Below are 16,778 nucleotides of genomic sequence, written 5' to 3'. Positions count from 1 at the left end.
CATGAACACAAGAACGTGAGAAACTCCATCCTCTTCTACATCCAAAGGCTGAAAAGACTCCACAGAAAACAAAACAAAGCAGCACCAAATGACAATTGAACAGGAAACACCGAGTTTGGTGGAATTTTCCCTGGGGAAAACCTCCCCTCCCTGCCCACCCCGGACCCCTGACAGCTCCATTCTCTAGGCACAAACACACAAGGACAAGCTAAGGACAAAGACAGCAGGGGAAGGAAAAGATCTCTGCAGGGGGGAGGAAAAAAATTCTGTAGGGGGAAGGAAAAAACTATGGTGAAGGAAAAGATTTCTGCAGAGTGAAGGAAAAAATTTCTTTATAGTGAAGGAAAAGTTCTCTGTAGGGGGAAGGAAAAAAATTCTGCAGGGTGAAGGAAAAGTTCTCTGCAGGGGGAAGGAAAAAACTTCTGTAGAGTGAAGGAAAAGATTTCTGCAGGGGGAAGGAAAAGATCTCTGCAGGGGGAAGGAAAAAACTTCTGTAGGGGGAAGGAAAAGATTTCTGCAGAGTGAAGGAAAAAATTTCTGTAGGGTGAAGGAAAAAATTTCTGCAGGGTGAAGGAAAAAATTTCTGCAGGGGGAAAGAAAAGATCTCTGCAAGGTGAAGGAAAAGATTTTGTATGGTGAAGGAAAAGTTCTCTGCAGGGTGAAGGAAAAGATTTCTGTAGAGTGAAGGAAAAGATTTCTGTATGGTGAAGAAAAAGTTCTCTGCAGAGTGAAGTTAAAGTTCTCTGCAGGGGGAAGGAAAAAATTTCTGTATGGTGAAGGAGAAGATCTCTGCAGGGGGAAGGAAAAAATATCTGCAGGGTGAAGGAAAAGATTTCTGAATAGTGAAGGAAAAGATCTCTGCAGGGTGAAGAAGATCTCTGCAGGGGGAAGGAAAAGTTCTCTGCAGCCATCCCTGCAAGGTTCATTTTCCCTGCTCCAAGAGTTTCCACAGGCTCAGAGTCAGCTCAGCCACACCAGGAACTTCCCAATCTTGTGGAGCCAGAGCCAGGCTCAGCTGATATTCCAGGTTCACCAATATTTACAATGAGGTGGAATCTTCACTAAATATTAATTAGATCCCTATTTACATTCCTGCCCCACTTCCATCAGCAAATCTCCCAGAAAAATTCAGATTATCCACAGCTCTCAAAGCAGAAAGTCCCTCCTTTATCACCTTTACCATCCTTTGGGGTTTGGGTGGAATCACCAAAAAAATCCAGCAGCCCAAAAAACAAACCCTGGGAGGTTGGAAGGTGCTTTTCCAAACAGATTTTTTTTTTTTTTGCTCAGGTTTTTAAGAGCACCAAGGAGCCAAAAGCACAGCAGGATTTTCAGAAGAGCTCAGCTCCAAAGGTGGCACCTCCATCAGTTGTCCCTTCAATGTCCCTGAGTTCAGATTGACTAAAACAGGGGCTCTGGAGCAGAGAATTTTGTTAAATCCTGTCCTGTGTTCCAGCTCCTCAAACTTCCAGCAGACCTGGAACAGGGGTGACTGAAACTCACCCAAATTAAGGGACAGAAAATAAAACTCAGCAAAAACTTGGACCAGACCACTCCAAAAGAAGTTTTTTCACTTTCTGCTCTTTTCAGCAGCCATCAGTAAAGTGAATTCTTTAAAAAGAATTTTGTTTCTTCTTTCCTCATCCTACCTGGAGTGGCAATGGAGCCTTGGCTGAGCAGAATCAGCTCTCCCAAATAAATCTGAGCTGGCAGTGGGATTGTTTCACTGCTGGATGAAGCAGAGGGAGAAGCTGAATTGCTCTTTTTCAACATGCACAGAAAACAAATCCTGGTTAAATCAGAGGGCTCTTGGGTTTTTTAGGTTTGCCAAGTGGAAAATCTCTACACCAAAACCCTCAGGAAACAGCAGCAAGTGGGAGGAACTGCTCACTCTTTGTCAGCCAAATCTGTCTGCAGAATTCTGCTCCAGCCAAAAACTCAAATTTGCCTTTTCATGAACCCCTTAGGAACAGCAGAGTGAAGAAGCATTAACAGTCTTGTTTCACAGTATATTCCAGTTTTTTTTCCCTTTGTCAGGGAACAGGAGGTCACCCCTAAGCAAAGAGGTTTTCTGCTGGTGCTGGGTTTTCTTCTAAAGATTCCCAGCCTGAGTTTTCATAGCTCATAAAAACTTGCTGCTGGAAAGGTGACAAAATCTCACCTCCTTTGAAAACCTTTAGCTGCCCCAGCAAAGAAACAGGAGGTCCACAGTGGAAGATTTTTAAAAAAAAATAAATACTGGATAAAATCACAAAACACAAACCAGAGAGGATCCCCAAATTCTAAAAGAAATTAGAGTAAAAAAAAAAGAAAATTATTCCAAAAGACTTCAGAGCTCTTTTATAGCTCAGATATTTCACTGCTCCTCAGCTACAGCAGGTGTGGATGTGGTTATTCAATCTGCCACAGCCAGAATTCCCAAGGAACCTGCTCGACAGCTTTGAACTCCTGTTGTAAAAAGCTGAAAAGAATTTGGGCTTTTCTCTTAGTCCTGGCCACTAAAACACCATTATTTATCCTTAATATTTAAGCCAAGCCTATCAGAGTGACATTAAAGACACAGCTGAAGATCTACAGCTCTTAGGAAGGGAATCAAAATTCAGAAAGAGAAGTTTGATCTCTAAATTCCTGAATTAATTTTGTGAAATAGATTTATTCTTCCTGTCTGTCCTTGTGTTGTGTTTGTTTTTAGTGTTTTTTTTTTTTAATCCTGGTTTTTCTGCCCTGGTTTCCAGGTCAAATCCAGTCTCAGCAAACATTCATGGTTCATCATTTAGACAACACTGTCCTAAGACAGAAGGATCACAGATTATTTTGGAAAAGTCCCAAGGTAAGAGATGCAAACCACAGTTCATGTCACCTTCAGAGAAAAGGTCAGAGCAGGGATTAAGGACTCATTATTTGAAGAAACCTGTCCCCAAAACAAGCCAGGGGTGTTCCACCTGCAAATCCAAAACCAGGAGGCAGAGAAACTGCCCAAGTCCAACCTCTGGGAGCCCCAGACAGAAAATTCTTCCCAGATTTCTGGTGCACAGCACTGAAAACTTAAAAAGTATTAAAAATTCCATTTCTCCCCGCAATTTAATTTAAAAAAACAAAAAAAAACCCAGAATAATAAAAACCAGCACAGTGTCAGTGATGGAGCAAATGTGCAGTTTTCTTCCAGGGAAGCTCTCAGTGCTCCCCTTCTGCTCTCAGTGCTACATCAAAGCCTCTCTGTCCGACAAACCCCGCTGGATTTCCTGCTTGTCATCACCCTCCTCATCCTCAGCTGGCTCATTTTCCTCTCCAGACTCCACATAGATGGGCCAATCATTGTCAGCATCTCCTTTCTCCTGCCCTTCTGAGGCTGTTTCCACCAGGCTGAGGTTGATGGGCATGGAGTCCTCGTGGGTGGTGGTGACACAGGTGCAGCTGTCACAGAGCCCAAAGCGCCGCAGCCCCTGCGACAGGCTGTTGGTGAAGGTTCTCCTGCAGCCCTTGCAGATGATGGGCTTGTTGGAGCGATGCACCTGCAGGGAAAACAGCAAATTTGGTGTTTGGAGAGGTTGTCAGAGCAGGGAAATAGCCACACTCCAACTGAAGGGGTCACACTCCAGCTGAAAGGGTCATGTCGTGATTCTGGCCACAAAGATTCAGGACAACCAAGCACAAAAATCATGGAACGGTTTGGAAAGGATTTAGAGCTTGTCCAGCCCATAGATATCTTCTATAATTCCAGATTGCTCCAAACCTGGCTAGGACACTTCCAGAAATGAGGAATCCACAGCCTCACCACCCTCATAGGCTTGAATTCCTTCCCAAAATCAAATCTAATAGATTGAGAAAATAAAATGTCCCTGGGACAGGCTGTTGGTCAAGGTTCTCCTGCAGCCCTTCCACAATTCCAGATTCCTCCAAACCTGGCCTAGGACAGTTTCAGCAATGAAAAATCCACAACCTCACCACCCTCACAGGACAGAAACCCTTCCTAAAATCCAATCCAAAAGATGGAGAAAATAAAATGTGCCTGGGACAGGTTGTTGGTGAAGGTTCTCCTGCAGCCCTTGCAGATGATGGGCTTGTTGGAGCGATGCACCTGCAGGGAAAACAGCAAATTTGGGGGGAAAGGGGAATTTGGTGGTTTGGAGAGATTGTCAGAACAGGGAAACAACCTCACTCAAACTGAAGAGATGATTCTGGCCACAAAGATTTGGGCTACCCAAGTGTAAGAATCATGAAATCAGGGAACGGTTTGGAAGGGATTTCCATGGATACCTTCTACAATTCCATATTGCTCCAAACCTGGCCTAAGACATTTCCAGCATCAAGAAATCCACACCTCACAACCACCCTCACAAATTCCTTCCCCAAAATCCAACCCAACAAACTGAGAAAACAAAACACCCAAACCCTCCTCACCCTGAAACCCCAACCACCCACCAAACCGAACCAACGACTGAACCGAAAACCTCCTCCCTCATTCCCACCCATCTCCTCCAGCAAACACAGCTTGAAAACCCCCAGCTCAGGTGTGCCATGAGTGTCCCAGGTGTGCTGGGGCTGGGGACTCACGCTGAGGGCGTGGCTGCGCAGGTGCTCCTGGCGGGTGAAGCGTTTGCCGCAGGTCTCGCAGGGGTACGGCCGCTCCCCGGTGTGCGAGCGGATGTGGCGCTTCAGGATCCCCTTCTGCTTGGCCGTGTAGGGGCAGAAAGGGCACTTGTGCAGCTTGATGGGCACCACCAGCACGTCACCTTGGGGGTAAAAACACACTGGGGTTAGTTCAGGTATTGTCTGAGTGCTGCTGGGGATGCCAGGGGAGAGCTGAGCTTCTCTCCTCTCCTCTCCTCCTTACCTGGGGTTTGCTCAGCTTGTGCTGAATTCATGCAGCTGCAGTGCCCTGGAAAATCTGCTGTTCCATCACAGCAAAACTCATTTTATTTTAGGAAGCCTTTTAATTAAATACCAAAAATCTGCTTTTAGTGATTGGGGTCTCTGCTCATATCTCAGCCACTTCCTTTCTTTTCATTATGAAACCATTAGCATTGAACAGCACCAGAAACTAAAAACCTTTAACACAAACTGCAGGAACAGCAGGGACAGCACATTCTGTCCATGTGCTTTCATATTTAGATATGAAAATATCACTCTGTTTCCACTGCCCTCCTGTTGGGAATAACAAGATGAAGGACTCCAATATATTTCCTGACAATATTTCACCATTCCTAAATCCAAAACAAATTCATGGAGTCAGATGCAAGAACAGAATTCAATCTGAAAATCCCATTTTTACACAAATGTGAGCATTGCCAAGTTTTTCAGCACCAGCCCAGCTTCCCTTGCAGCAGAAAGGTGGAGATGTGATGCCAAAGGATTAATTTTCCTTGTTCCAGGCCCTGATCCAGGGAAATGTTTTGTGTGTCAAGCAGGTGAGGCTGCAGAGCATCCTTTGTATTAATGTTTATCCAACCCACTATCAAAAAAGGCGTGCCTGCTGTTAATGATGTGAGTGAGAGTCAGCTCAGCCCAATTTGGAGCTTCCCAAGGGATTGCAAACCCCTGCTGGGCATTTAGAGCTCCATTAAAACTCCATCCAACCCAGTTCTCAGTCCTGCCCTGCTTCCAGTGCTCCACAGGTGCCTGTTTCCCCTCCCTCAGCTGTGAGCACACACTTGAAAAGAAGTGATATTTATCTCATCTCTTAACCTGAGTGCACCATTCTTTTATCAGGACTTGGTATTTCTCATTTCTGGTGCCTTGTGAAGAAGCTGAGGCAGCAGCAGCACTGAAAGCTGAGAAACTCCCACTCTCCTCACTGCTACAAAATCCTGTTTTAGCACAGAAACAGGAGGATTGGAAGGTTTGCTTTCTTTTCCCTCACTCCCACTAACATTTCTGATGTTCCCTATCAAATCCTGGAAGCATTTCCCTTTTAATGATTCATGAACAGCCTGGAGATGTTGAGAGAGGAAAAAGAGAAGTGAAATTTGTGTGTTGGATGTTCCTGCCTTGCCACATGTCCAAAAGCACCACTGTGAGTGCTGTTTGCACTGAGAGTAAAACCCTGGATTTGTGATTTTATCAGTGCCCTGTTTGAAAGCAGGGAGAGGATTTGTCACTTTTATTGGCTTTAAAGTCACCCAGGCAGCTTGAGCTGGAGATGACATGAAAAGAAATTTGCTGGTTACAGTCAGTGCCAGCCCTGTGGCATTTGTCACATCCTCAGCACCTGTGACACTGCAAGTTTGTCACAGCCACCTCCTGTCCTCACAAATCAAAAATCTGATAAAATGCCCAAATCTTTATTGTCCACATCAGGAGAAATGCACATGGGCATGATTTTCTTCTTCTCCAAGTGCCTGCCAGTGCTGCCAGGAAATATTCCTGAGATATTCCAACTGGTGCTGGACTCAGGGCAGCTGGAAAGTGAAAAAAAAACCTCATCTTTATGCTACACCACAGAGCTGAAACCTTCCAGTGCTCCTGAAGGATTTGTAGGAATCCCTCAGTGTTGGATAAAAGTGATTCCTGCCCTCTGGAGTTCCAAGCAGGAGCTGGGATGGGATGAGCTCCTCCTGCTGCACCACATCCCTCCTGTGGCAGCTCAGCTCCTCTTGGATTGCTCTTTATGACCACCAGGAGGGAAAAATCCTTTTTAAAAACTCACCTGCCATTCAAGGAGGTGCCAGTGAGTTTGTTTATTAAAGAAGAATCACCCCAAGTGGAGTTTGGGAGCTGCTCCAAAGGAAATACTCACCTGCCACGGGCTGCACCGAACAAACGAGTACAGCTGCTTTAAAAGTGCACAACAAGAGTTTATTTCAGCGTGCCAAAATATTTCAGCAAAATATTCTTGAACAAGAGTAACAAAAGAAAAAAAACAAAGCTGTTCCCTCCTCCACTGCACCCCCTGAGCTCTCTCACCTGCGTCCTCACCATACCAGTCGCTGTGAATGTCCATCATGGAGCTCATGGCTACTCCTGCATCCTCAGCCCTACCCTCAAATCCCCGGACAAAGTGATGCACCACATCCTCCTTCCTCGGGGCCGAGCTGTTTCGCAGCAGAGCCTCCAGGAACTGCTTCATGTGGTAATTATTGCAGGCCAGCTCCACGGGCTGCCCCTCTTCCAGCGGCGCGGGGAACTGCGGCAGCCGCTCGCCCACCTCCACCTCCACCTCGTCGGGGTCGAACTCCACCTTGGGTTCCACCCCTTTGGGCAGCGAGGAGCCGTCGGGGGAGTCACTGCTCAGCGGGGCCACCAGCTCCAGGGGGTGACAGCTGCTGCAGTCCCCGCAGGGAGGGTCCCGCTGGCACTGCGGAATCCTCTCCTTCTCCTGCAGCGAGGACACGGACGCCTTGGAGGTGCCTTCTCTAGCCGAGCTGCCGCTGTCAGCTTGGTAAAAAACAGCTTCCCTCTCGATTTTCCTGCAGATATCCAAGGAGGACCTGATGTAGCTTTTACAGAAGTTGACCACGTCGGTCATCTGCAGGTAGCTGGCGGCCGACATCACCTCAATCACGTTCTCGCCGCACAGATCCAACTTCCCCGAGTAGAGGAAATCCAGGATGACGGAGAAAGCCTCGGAGGTGACGATGTCCAGCGAGGCCGTGCTGTGGCGCCCGCTGTCCTGGATGTAGTGGATGAGCAGAGCTCGGAAGTAGCCGCTGTTGGCGAACAGAATGTTCTTGTGGGCTTTGAAGATCCTGCCCTCCACGATGATGCTGCAGTCGCAGAAGAAATCCCGCTTGCGCTGCTCGTTCAGCTCCCCCAGCAGTTTGGTGTAGTAGGACTGGACCTCCATGGCTGTGCGGGGACAGAGAGAGGGGTCAGCACCGAGGGGACACCGGGACAGAGGGGACACCGAGGGGACACCGGGAGAGAGAGGGGACACCAGGACAGAGGGGACACCGGGACCCAGGGGGACACCGGGACATGGGGGGTACACGGGAGAGAGGGGAGACCGGGACAGAGGGGGACACCGGGACAGAGGGGACAGCGAGGGGACACCGGGACATGGGGGACACCGGGACAGAGGGGACACCGGGACAGAGGGGACACCGAGGGGACACCGGGAGAGAGGGGGACACCGAGGGGACACAGGGACAGAGGGGACACAGGGACCGAGGGGACACCGGGACATGGTGGGGGACACGGGAGAGATGGGGACACCAGGGCAGAGGGGACAACGGGATCGAGGGGGACAGCGGGAGAGAGGGGACAACGGGAGAAAGGGGACACCGGGACATGGGGGACATCGGGACCCAGGGGACACCGAGGGGACACCGGGACAGAGGGGGACACCGGGACCGAGGGCGACACCGGGAGAGAGGGGGACACCGGGACCCAGGGGACACCGGGACAGAGGGGGACACCGGGAGAGACGGGACAGAGGGGACACCGGGATCAAGGGGGACACCACCACTGTCACCCCCTCCCAGCGCTGCGGGGACACCGGAGCTACCGGGACAGCGCCCCGGAGACACCACCAAGGATCGTCCTGCCCGAATACCGGGGGTCCGTCCCGCCCGGTACCGGGAATCCCATACCCTTCCAGCGGATGTCCCGGTCCTTCCCACACCAGCATCCCTTAGAACGCCAAGAACCACCGTGCCCAGTGCCGGGCTCCCCCGCCGCGCCAAGCTCCGTCCTGCCCGGTACCAGGACCCCTCCCTGCTCTAAGCACCGCCCTGCCCGGTGTGCGGGGTGTCCCGGACCGCGTTCCCCTCGCCCCGGGCAGCGCTCGGTGCCCATCGCTCACCTCCGCCCGGCGCCGCTCCCGGTCCCGCCCGGCCACCGTACCCGGGCTGGGCGGGGCAGGAAGTGACGTCAGAGGGGCCCGGCTCCAGGGCGGGGCCCGCGGGGTGAGGGGTCGGTAAATATTGGTGACGTCACACCGCCAAGATGGCGGAGGGGTGAGCGGGGCTCGGCCGGGGGGCGGCGGGACCGGGAGGGGAACGGGAACGGGACCGGGACCGCGATGGGGATGGAGGGCGGCGAGGGGGGGCGGGCAGCGGGGCTGGGGTTTGGGGGTGAGATCTGGGAGCGGGGTCTGGATCTGGAGTTGGGATCTGGGGTCGGGGGCTGGGGTTGGGTTCTGGGATCGGGGTCTGGGGTTGGGTTCTGGGATCTGGGTCTGGATCTGGGATTTGGGGCTAGGGTTGGGATCTGGGATCGGGGTCTGGATCTGGGATCTGGGATCGGGGTCTGGATCTGGGATCAGGATCTGGTGTTGGGTTCTGGGATCGGGGTCTGGATCTGGGGTTGGGATCTGGGATCGGGGTCTGGATCTGGGGTTGGGATCTGGGATCGGGGTCTGGATCTGGGGTTGGGATCTGGGGCTGGGATCGGGGTCTGGATCTGAGGTTGGGATTTGGGATTCGGGATCTGGGTCTGGGGTTGGGATCTGGGATCGGGATCTGGGGTTGGGATCAGGGATCGAGATCTGGATCTGGGGTTGGGATCAGGGTCTGGATCTGGGATCGGGGTCTGGATCTGGGGATGGGTTCTGGGATCGGGATCTGGGGTTGGGATCTGGGTCTGGGGTTGGGATCTGGGATCGGGGTAGGTGTCTGGGTCTGGATCTGGGATTGGGATCTGGGTTTGGGATCTGGGATGAGAATCTGGGATCAGGGTCTGGGATCGGAGCTCTGGGATCTCTGTACAGGTTCAGGATCTGGGTCTGGGCTCAGACTCTCGGATCTGGATCTGCGCTTAGCTCTGGGTCTGGGGTCTGGGTCTGGATTTGGGCCTGGGCTCTGTTTGCGTGGCCATGTCATGACCCGTGTCCTGTCCCGCGCAGGGAGGACGGGGGCTGGTGGCGGAGCTGGCTCCAGCAGAGCTACCAGGCTGTCAAGGAGAAGGTGGGAACCGCCGGGACCGGGCAGGACCGGGATTGGGTGGGACCAGGATCGGGCAGAACCGGGATCAGTCAGGACTGGGATCAGTCAGAACTGGGATTGGCAGGACTGGGATTGGGCGGGACCGGGATCAGTCAGAACTGGAATCAGTCAGGACCGGGATCGGTCAGGACCGGGATCAGTTAGAACCGGGATCAGTCAGGACCGGGATCAGTCAGGACCGGGATCAGTTAGAACCGGGATCAGTTAGAACCGGGATCAGTCAGGACCGGGATCAGTTAGAACCGGGATCAGTCAGGACTGGGATCAGTCAGAACTGGGATCATTCAGGACCAGGCAGGACCTTTGGGGCAGCCCAGGAGCCCAGCGAGGCCGCAGGGCTGGAGCACACCCAGGGAGGGTCTCCCCAAGTCAGGATTAGGATGGATTTGCTGGGGATCTTGTGGCTGAGCGAGCTCTGGGTCATGTTGGGCTCTGTCATGTGAAAATCAGCCCCTGAGCCGAGGGGGTTGTGCTCCCAGCATGGCTTTGTGGTGTGTAACTTCCTGCCTGTGACAGCACTGCTTGTGTTAATTACACACAGAACTTAAACCCAGCTTTTCCCAACCTGTGTTTTCTCTGGTCTTGGTATAAAACCTCCTGGAACGTGTTTTGGGCATAGCAGATGCTGTTGCTGTTCAGGTTATTCTGGTTTTACTCATTGCCCAGGTTGGGGTGAGGGCTCAGCTGGGCTAAACTCTCCCACTTGAGTTTTTGTAACGTGCTGGGAGCTTTGCTGGGGATCCACAAGGCTGGAGAATCCATCTGCTGTGTGCTTGCAGTCCACAGAGGCTCTGGAGTTCATGAAGAGGGACCTGGCTGAGTTCACCCAGGTGGTGCAGCACGACACCGCCTGCACCATCGCCGCCACGGCCAGCGTGGTCAAGGACAAGCTGGCAGTGAGTAGGGGCTGGGAGAGCTCCAGCATCATCCAGAGCCACCCCTGCCATGGGCAGGGACACCTTCCACCATCCCAGGGTGCTCCAAACCCCAACCTGGGATAATTCCAGGGATGCCACAGCTTTTGTGGGAATTCCCAATAACCCATCTAACCCCACCCTCCTTCAGCTCAAGGCCATTCCCCCGTGTCCTGTCGCTCTGTGGATGAGCACAGGAGGGTTCCTGTGGTTCTCTCTGCACTGTGCTGAGCAGGGGGGGACAGTGGCAGTGTCACTCCATGGGCTCTCCACATGAGCCTCAGCCCTGCTGGGATGGTCCCACCCCAAACCTGGCTGTGTCCTTCCCTCAAAGCCTCAGCTCAGCTCCCCTCTGAAGGTGCCTCCCACCACACCCTCCCAGCCCTGTCTGCCCCGTAGCACTTTCCCAAAGGGAGAGATCCTGCTTCCTTAAGGATCCCACCCAGAAATCCTGGGGTGTTACTGACACTGTGCTGCCTCTTGCCTTGAAGAGGGCAGAAGGCTCCTCAGGTGCCACTGAGAAGGTGAGGAAGGGGCTCTCTGATTTCCTGGGGGTCATCTCGGACACCTTTGCCCCCTCCCCGGACAAGACCATTGACTGTGACGTTATCACACTGATGGCAACGCCCTCAGGAACCACTGAGCCCTACGACAGTGCCAAGGTGAGTGTCCCTCTGTGGGATGTGACATCCTCAGCCCTGTCCCCTGGCTCTGCTGCTGTCCCTCCCCTCACTGCTGTCCCTGTGTGTCTCCTCCAGGCTCGTCTCTACAGCCTCCAGTCCGACCCAGCCACCTACTGCAATGAGCCTGATGGTGAGGGAGGGTGCAGGGGGTGCAGGGGGGTTGGGGGCCAGCTGGAATTCCCTGAAGCCTTTGGCCACCAGGGCTGGCATGGCTGGAGCTGGGAGCAGCTGTGAAGAGCAGGTTTGGCTCTTACCTCAAGGAGCAGCTTAGGGTGAATTTACTGGCCTGGTTTAAATTGGTGCCATGCAGCCTTGGGCTAGCAGAGGAGTTCTGAGCCCTGTGTCTCCCTCCTCCTTTTCCCCTTCAATAAAAAATCCTCAAACTCTGCTTTGTGCCAAAGATTTTCATCCCTGTGTTTGTCCCAAACAGGCCCTGCTGAGCTGCTGGAGGCCTGGCTCGCTCAGTTCAACCTGGAGGAGAAGAAAGGGGAGATTGCAGAGCTGCTGGCAATCAGCCCTTCCATCCGGGCCCTCTACACCAAAATGGTGAGGCCCTGCCTGGGCAATTCCTGACTTGGGGAATGCTGCAGGAAAGCCCTGGAATAATAAACTCTGGAAAAATGGTTGCTATAAAATGGGAGCTGCAAGGTTTGGGAGGAGAGAGGGGCCTGGCAGCAGCTGCAGCTCTCCCTCTGAGGGGCTCATCCCTGATCTCTCTGTCTGAGGGGCTCATCCCTGATCTCTCCCTCTGAGGGGCTCATCCCTGATCTCTCCCTCTGAGGGGCTCATCCCTGATCCCTTCCCCAGGTCCCCGTGGCTGTTTCCCACTTGGAGTTCTGGCAGCGCTACTTCTACAAATTGCATCGCCTGGAGCAGGTGGGTCAGGCTGGGGAGCTCCTGAGGGTGTTTTCCTGGGAAAACAGGGAGCTGGGCTGGCTCCTTGGAGTCAGTGATGCCCAGATTCCTGGGGGGAGAAGGGATTGGGGATGTGAGTGGCTGCTGATGTGGATTCCCTGCAGGATGAGGCTCGCAGGGAGGCTCTGAAGCAGCGAGCGGAGCAGAGCATGCACCAAGAGGAGCCAGGCTGGGAGGAAGATGAAGGTGAGACAGCTTTTGGGGCTCTGGGGGGGCTTTGTGGAGAACTTTTTGTGGGGTGGTGGCTCCTCCTCACTCCACAGATCACAATGAAGGGGCAGCTCTGATCTCTGCTCTGTGACCAGTGATGGGATCTGAGGGAATGCCTGGGGCTGTGTCAGGGTGGGATATCAGAAATGCTCTTCACTCTGAGGGTGCTGGGCACTGCCCAGGCTCCCCAGGGAATGGGCACAGCCCCAAAGCTGCCAGAGCTCCAGGTCACCACTCCAGGGATGCACAGGGCGGGGTTGGTGGGGTGTCTGTGCAGGGCCAGGGCTTGGGCTGGATCATCCCTGTGGGTCCTTCCCAGCTCAGGACATTCTGTGATTCTGTGAAAAGCAACTCCCAGCCCAGCTGCTGCTGAAACATCTCTTGCTTCTCTTCTACCTCCCTACAGAGGAGTTCTTGGGGATGTCCCCCCTGCCTTGTGCAAACATCACATTTCCAGGAGCAGCACAGAAAGAACCCACCCCAGCAGCCCCGGAGGGAAACCACCCTGCTGCTCCCTCTGGGCAGAGCTGGGCTGTGCTGCCCCCAGAGCTGGTCCCAGTGGAGCAGAGCCCCTCAGAGAGCAGCGAGAGCGTGTCCCTTGTGACTCAGATTGCAAACCCTGCCTCTGTGCCTGCCACCCAGCTACAGACTGCAGCTCCTCCCGTGGGCGCCGGGGACCTCTCCCGGAGGCTGGAGGAGGCCACCTTGGAAGAGCAGAGCTCCCTGCCAAAACCCCCAGAAGCTGCTCAGCCTTCTGCACCTGCCAAGGAATCTGCAGCATCCTCAGAGCCAGCAGCTGGAGCAGAGCTCAGAGAGCTGGAGAGCAAAGGCCAGGGCAGGACAGAGACTCTGAGAGAGGAAGGGCCCACAGATCTGCGAGTGTTCGAGCTCAACTCGGACAGCGGCAAATCCACCCCCTCCAACAACGGCAAGAAAGGTTTGTGTGGGGCTGGAAGCCACTGGGAGGGACAGCTCTTGGGGAAAGGGCTCTGGGTTTGTGTGGGGCTGGAGCCCACTGGGAGGGACAGCTCTTGGGGAAAGGGCTCTGGGTTTGTGTGGGGCTGGAGCCCACTGGGAGGGGCAGCTCTTGGGGAAAGGGCTCTGGGTTTGTGTGGGGCTGGAGCCCACTGGGAGGGGCAGCTCTTGGGGAAAGGGCTCTGGGTTTGTGTGGGGCTGGAACCCACTGGGAGGGACAGCTCCTGGGGAAAGGGCTCTGGGTTTGTGGGGTGAGGGAGAGGAAGGGGAAAGAAATCAAAAATGTCTGCTGGCTGAGCCCTTGGTGCCAGGAAAGGCTGAGCTCTGTGGGGAATGTGATGATTCCTTCCCTCTGCTGCCATTCCTAGGAATGTCCCTGCTGGGCAATGGCAGTCCCCATATCTAAGTCCCCTCCTGTCATTCCTTATCTGCTGCACTTTCTGTGTGGCTGGAACCTAACACATCCCAGTTCTCTCAGGCCAGAGGAGAAAATGTTTCAGCATTCCCCTCTCCCACTGGTTCTGCTGTGAGGGAGGCAAGCTCAGTCCAGCCCATCTCTGTCAGGGAGCTGTTTCCTGGGAATGTGGAGGCTTTCCCTCCTCAGGCAGGCTGTGGTAGCTCTGAGCTTTGGGAATCCCAGGGATTTGGGGCCAGCTCTGGTGGCTCAGTGGGGATGTTGATTCCAGGCTCCAGCACGGATATCAGCGAGGACTGGGAAAAGGACTTTGATCTCGACATGACAGAGGAGGAGGTGCAGCTGGCACTGTCCAAGGTGGAAATGTCTGGGGAGGTGAGTCAGGAGAGGCAAAACTGCATCACCAACCCCTCAGGGTGCTGCTGCATGAGCACAGAGGGACTGGTGGGCTTGGGAAACAGAGCAGGCAAATCCCTGTTGGGAAGGTGTGGGAGTGTGAGGATCCATCAGGCTTTGTGCTGCCCTGGGCTGGAGGAGCTTTGAGTCACAGAAACGCTTGAAAACAGCTCAGAAATGAATTTCCTCTTGTTTGCAGCTGGAAGATGAAGAGTGGGAAGACTGGGAATAAAGCAGCTGCTTCCAGTGTGTGTCACAGGCTCATTTCCACCATCGAATGTGAATCGAATCACGGACCAGCTGTTCCTTTGTGTGTGACTGTGCTGGGGGTTGCAGTTCCAGGCTGGAGGAGTTCCATTCCTGCTAAAACCTGTGGGCAACTCAAGTGACCCCCTCAGATGCAGGAGGAGGAAGCAGGAGGTCGCTGGCACACAGGAGCCCAACTTCTCCATCAGTCCTAGAGACTGGCCAAGCCAAAACGGACCCTGATGTGTGGGGAAGGGGCAGAGTGAGGGGTCCCTGGGGCCAGCTGGGCACTCAGAGCCCTGCCAGCTGTGCTGGGTGCTGCCAGGCTGCCAGCTGGCTCCTTCCTTGCTTGTGTGTGCACGTGTAACCTACAGCTGAGAGGCTCCTGGATGTGGCTGTGCCTGCTCTGCTCGCTGCTCTGCAATTCCCACCCGGAAAGCGACGCCCAGGGAGGGCCTGAGGGCTGGAGGTGCTGCAGAAAATGGCACTTGGCTCGTGGCTTTGACCCTGCAAGGAGCCAAACCCCCTGCCAAACCCTGAGCTTCTGCCTGGCCTTTTTGTCTTGGAAGCTTTTTCTCATGGAAACTCCTGTTTCCAGCAGTTCCTGGAAGAGCCAAGGCCTGCTGCTCCCCTCCTTTGCAGCTGCACCACCTCCCTGCACTGGGTTTTGTGTCTTTCTGGGTAAATTCTCCAAGCAGAATCCTCGTGGCTTGCTCTCACTCGAGCCCTGCTGGGCTGACAGTTGTTTGGGTCACCTGGGAGCACAACCCCTTGTGTTGGTGCCCAGCCTGACCCACTGACCACTTCAACCTCTGCTTGACCAGTGTGGGCAGAGAGAGGCTCCCAAATGTGCCTGGTCCCTGCTGGCTGTGTCCCCCCTGTCCCAGCAGCCACCAGGAGCTTTGCTGTGCCCACTTGGGTTCTCTCTTCACCCCTCTGTGACTGCTTGCCACGTTTCCTTCAACCCCACAGCTTCTTTTTGGGGCAGTTTCCTTGTCAGGACACGAGATGTTGCTAATGCACAGTTATCCCAAGGGGACAATGTTTGGGGTGACACTTTCTGCCTTTGTCCTGCCCCCTCCACTGGGGCTGGGGGTTTCCTGCTGGGTTTGGACAGCACTAAACGAGGTGGGGTTTTGGGGTTGGGTTTTCCTCTTTTGGGGTGAATTCTGGTGGGAGAATCCCTGTCCTGCCAAAGCTCTGGGGACAGCTCTGCTCCTGCCTGGGGTGTGCTGGGTCCAGCAGAGCCTCACCTTGTCCTGGCTCGGATTATGGTGACAGGGGACACAGGGGACAGCAGTGGGGACCTGGTGTGAGTCCCAGCTGATCCCACAGCAGAGCTTGAGGGTGCAGCATCTGTGTCACTTTCTTTTCTTCTTTAGTCGAATTAACCGTTGGGTTGGTTGTGCAATATTCTCTGTTCTCGAACTACTCTGCATCTCCCTGAGCTTTTTCTAGCTGGGGTGACAAACCAGGAGCAATTCTAACAGCTGGTAGTTTTGTAACGATGACTTTCTCCAAACCTTTTACAGACTTGCAGTTAACAGCAATTAAAGGAGTTCTCAGAGTCTCTGCCTGTCCTGGCTGTTCTCATTTCCTCTCAGGTGGGGATGACACATTTTTTCTTTCATCTCCCTCAGGAGAGAAAGGAAACCCTCGCTGCCCCAGGCTCCTCAAACTCTGTCCCTCTCAGTGCTTGTCTCTGTCATCACCCACGAGCCTGGAGGGATGGAAAACACCACCCAGCAGTCCCTTCCAGCAGGGATATTCCACCAGGGATATTCCTGCTGGCACCAGGGGGGTTTTGTCCCAAGGATTCCTTAGAGCCCAGCACCATTCCTGAGGGATGCTGCCTGTGGGGGAATGCGGGGCTCAACCTGCTCCTTTCCCTTCTTGCAGCCAAGGGAGTGGGACACGAGTGAGGGGACACGAGTGACGAGATGAGTGACAGGACATGAGTGATGGGACACGAGTGACAGGACAGGGGGACAGGACAGAGGGGACAGGATGAATGACAGGGCAGAGGTGACAAGATGAATGACAGGACAGAGGGGACAGGATGAATGATAGGGCGGAGGTGACAGTACACGAGTTACAGGACAGAGGGGACAGGACACGAGTGACAAGACTGAGGGGACAGGTT

General features: G+C 53.8%; 2 protein-coding genes across 2 annotated transcripts; one reads left to right on the top strand and one right to left on the bottom strand.

Annotated features, from left to right (window-relative positions):
* Window positions 1–1,760: 1,760 nt before the first annotated feature.
* ZBTB8B (zinc finger and BTB domain containing 8B) lies at window positions 1,761–8,808 on the bottom strand. Its single transcript, XM_033080803.1, has 4 exons — window positions 8,741–8,808; window positions 6,904–7,785; window positions 4,555–4,733; window positions 1,761–3,512 (listed from the first exon to the last, which is right to left on the bottom strand). The coding sequence occupies exons 2-4, from the start codon at window positions 7,781–7,783 to the stop codon at window positions 3,201–3,203; spliced, it is 1,371 nt and encodes a 456-aa protein (XP_032936694.1). The 5' UTR covers window positions 7,784–7,785; window positions 8,741–8,808; the 3' UTR covers window positions 1,761–3,200.
* A 44-nt stretch (window positions 8,809–8,852) lies between these two features.
* Window positions 8,853–16,205, top strand: BSDC1 (BSD domain containing 1). Its single transcript, XM_033080804.1, has 11 exons — window positions 8,853–8,894; window positions 9,782–9,842; window positions 10,661–10,777; window positions 11,287–11,457; window positions 11,554–11,608; window positions 11,909–12,024; window positions 12,286–12,354; window positions 12,498–12,579; window positions 13,010–13,540; window positions 14,265–14,368; window positions 14,589–16,205. The coding sequence occupies exons 1-11, from the start codon at window positions 8,884–8,886 to the stop codon at window positions 14,619–14,621; spliced, it is 1,350 nt and encodes a 449-aa protein (XP_032936695.1). The 5' UTR covers window positions 8,853–8,883; the 3' UTR covers window positions 14,622–16,205.
* The last annotated feature ends 573 nt before the right edge of the window (window positions 16,206–16,778 follow it).

Source organism: Catharus ustulatus, chromosome 26 (assembly GCF_009819885.2).
Source record: "Catharus ustulatus isolate bCatUst1 chromosome 26, bCatUst1.pri.v2, whole genome shotgun sequence".
In the NCBI taxonomy this organism is placed as follows: Eukaryota; Metazoa; Chordata; class Aves; order Passeriformes; family Turdidae; genus Catharus; species Catharus ustulatus.
Note: the sequence above shows the minus strand (reverse complement) of the source record. Positions and strands in the feature narration are given on the sequence as shown.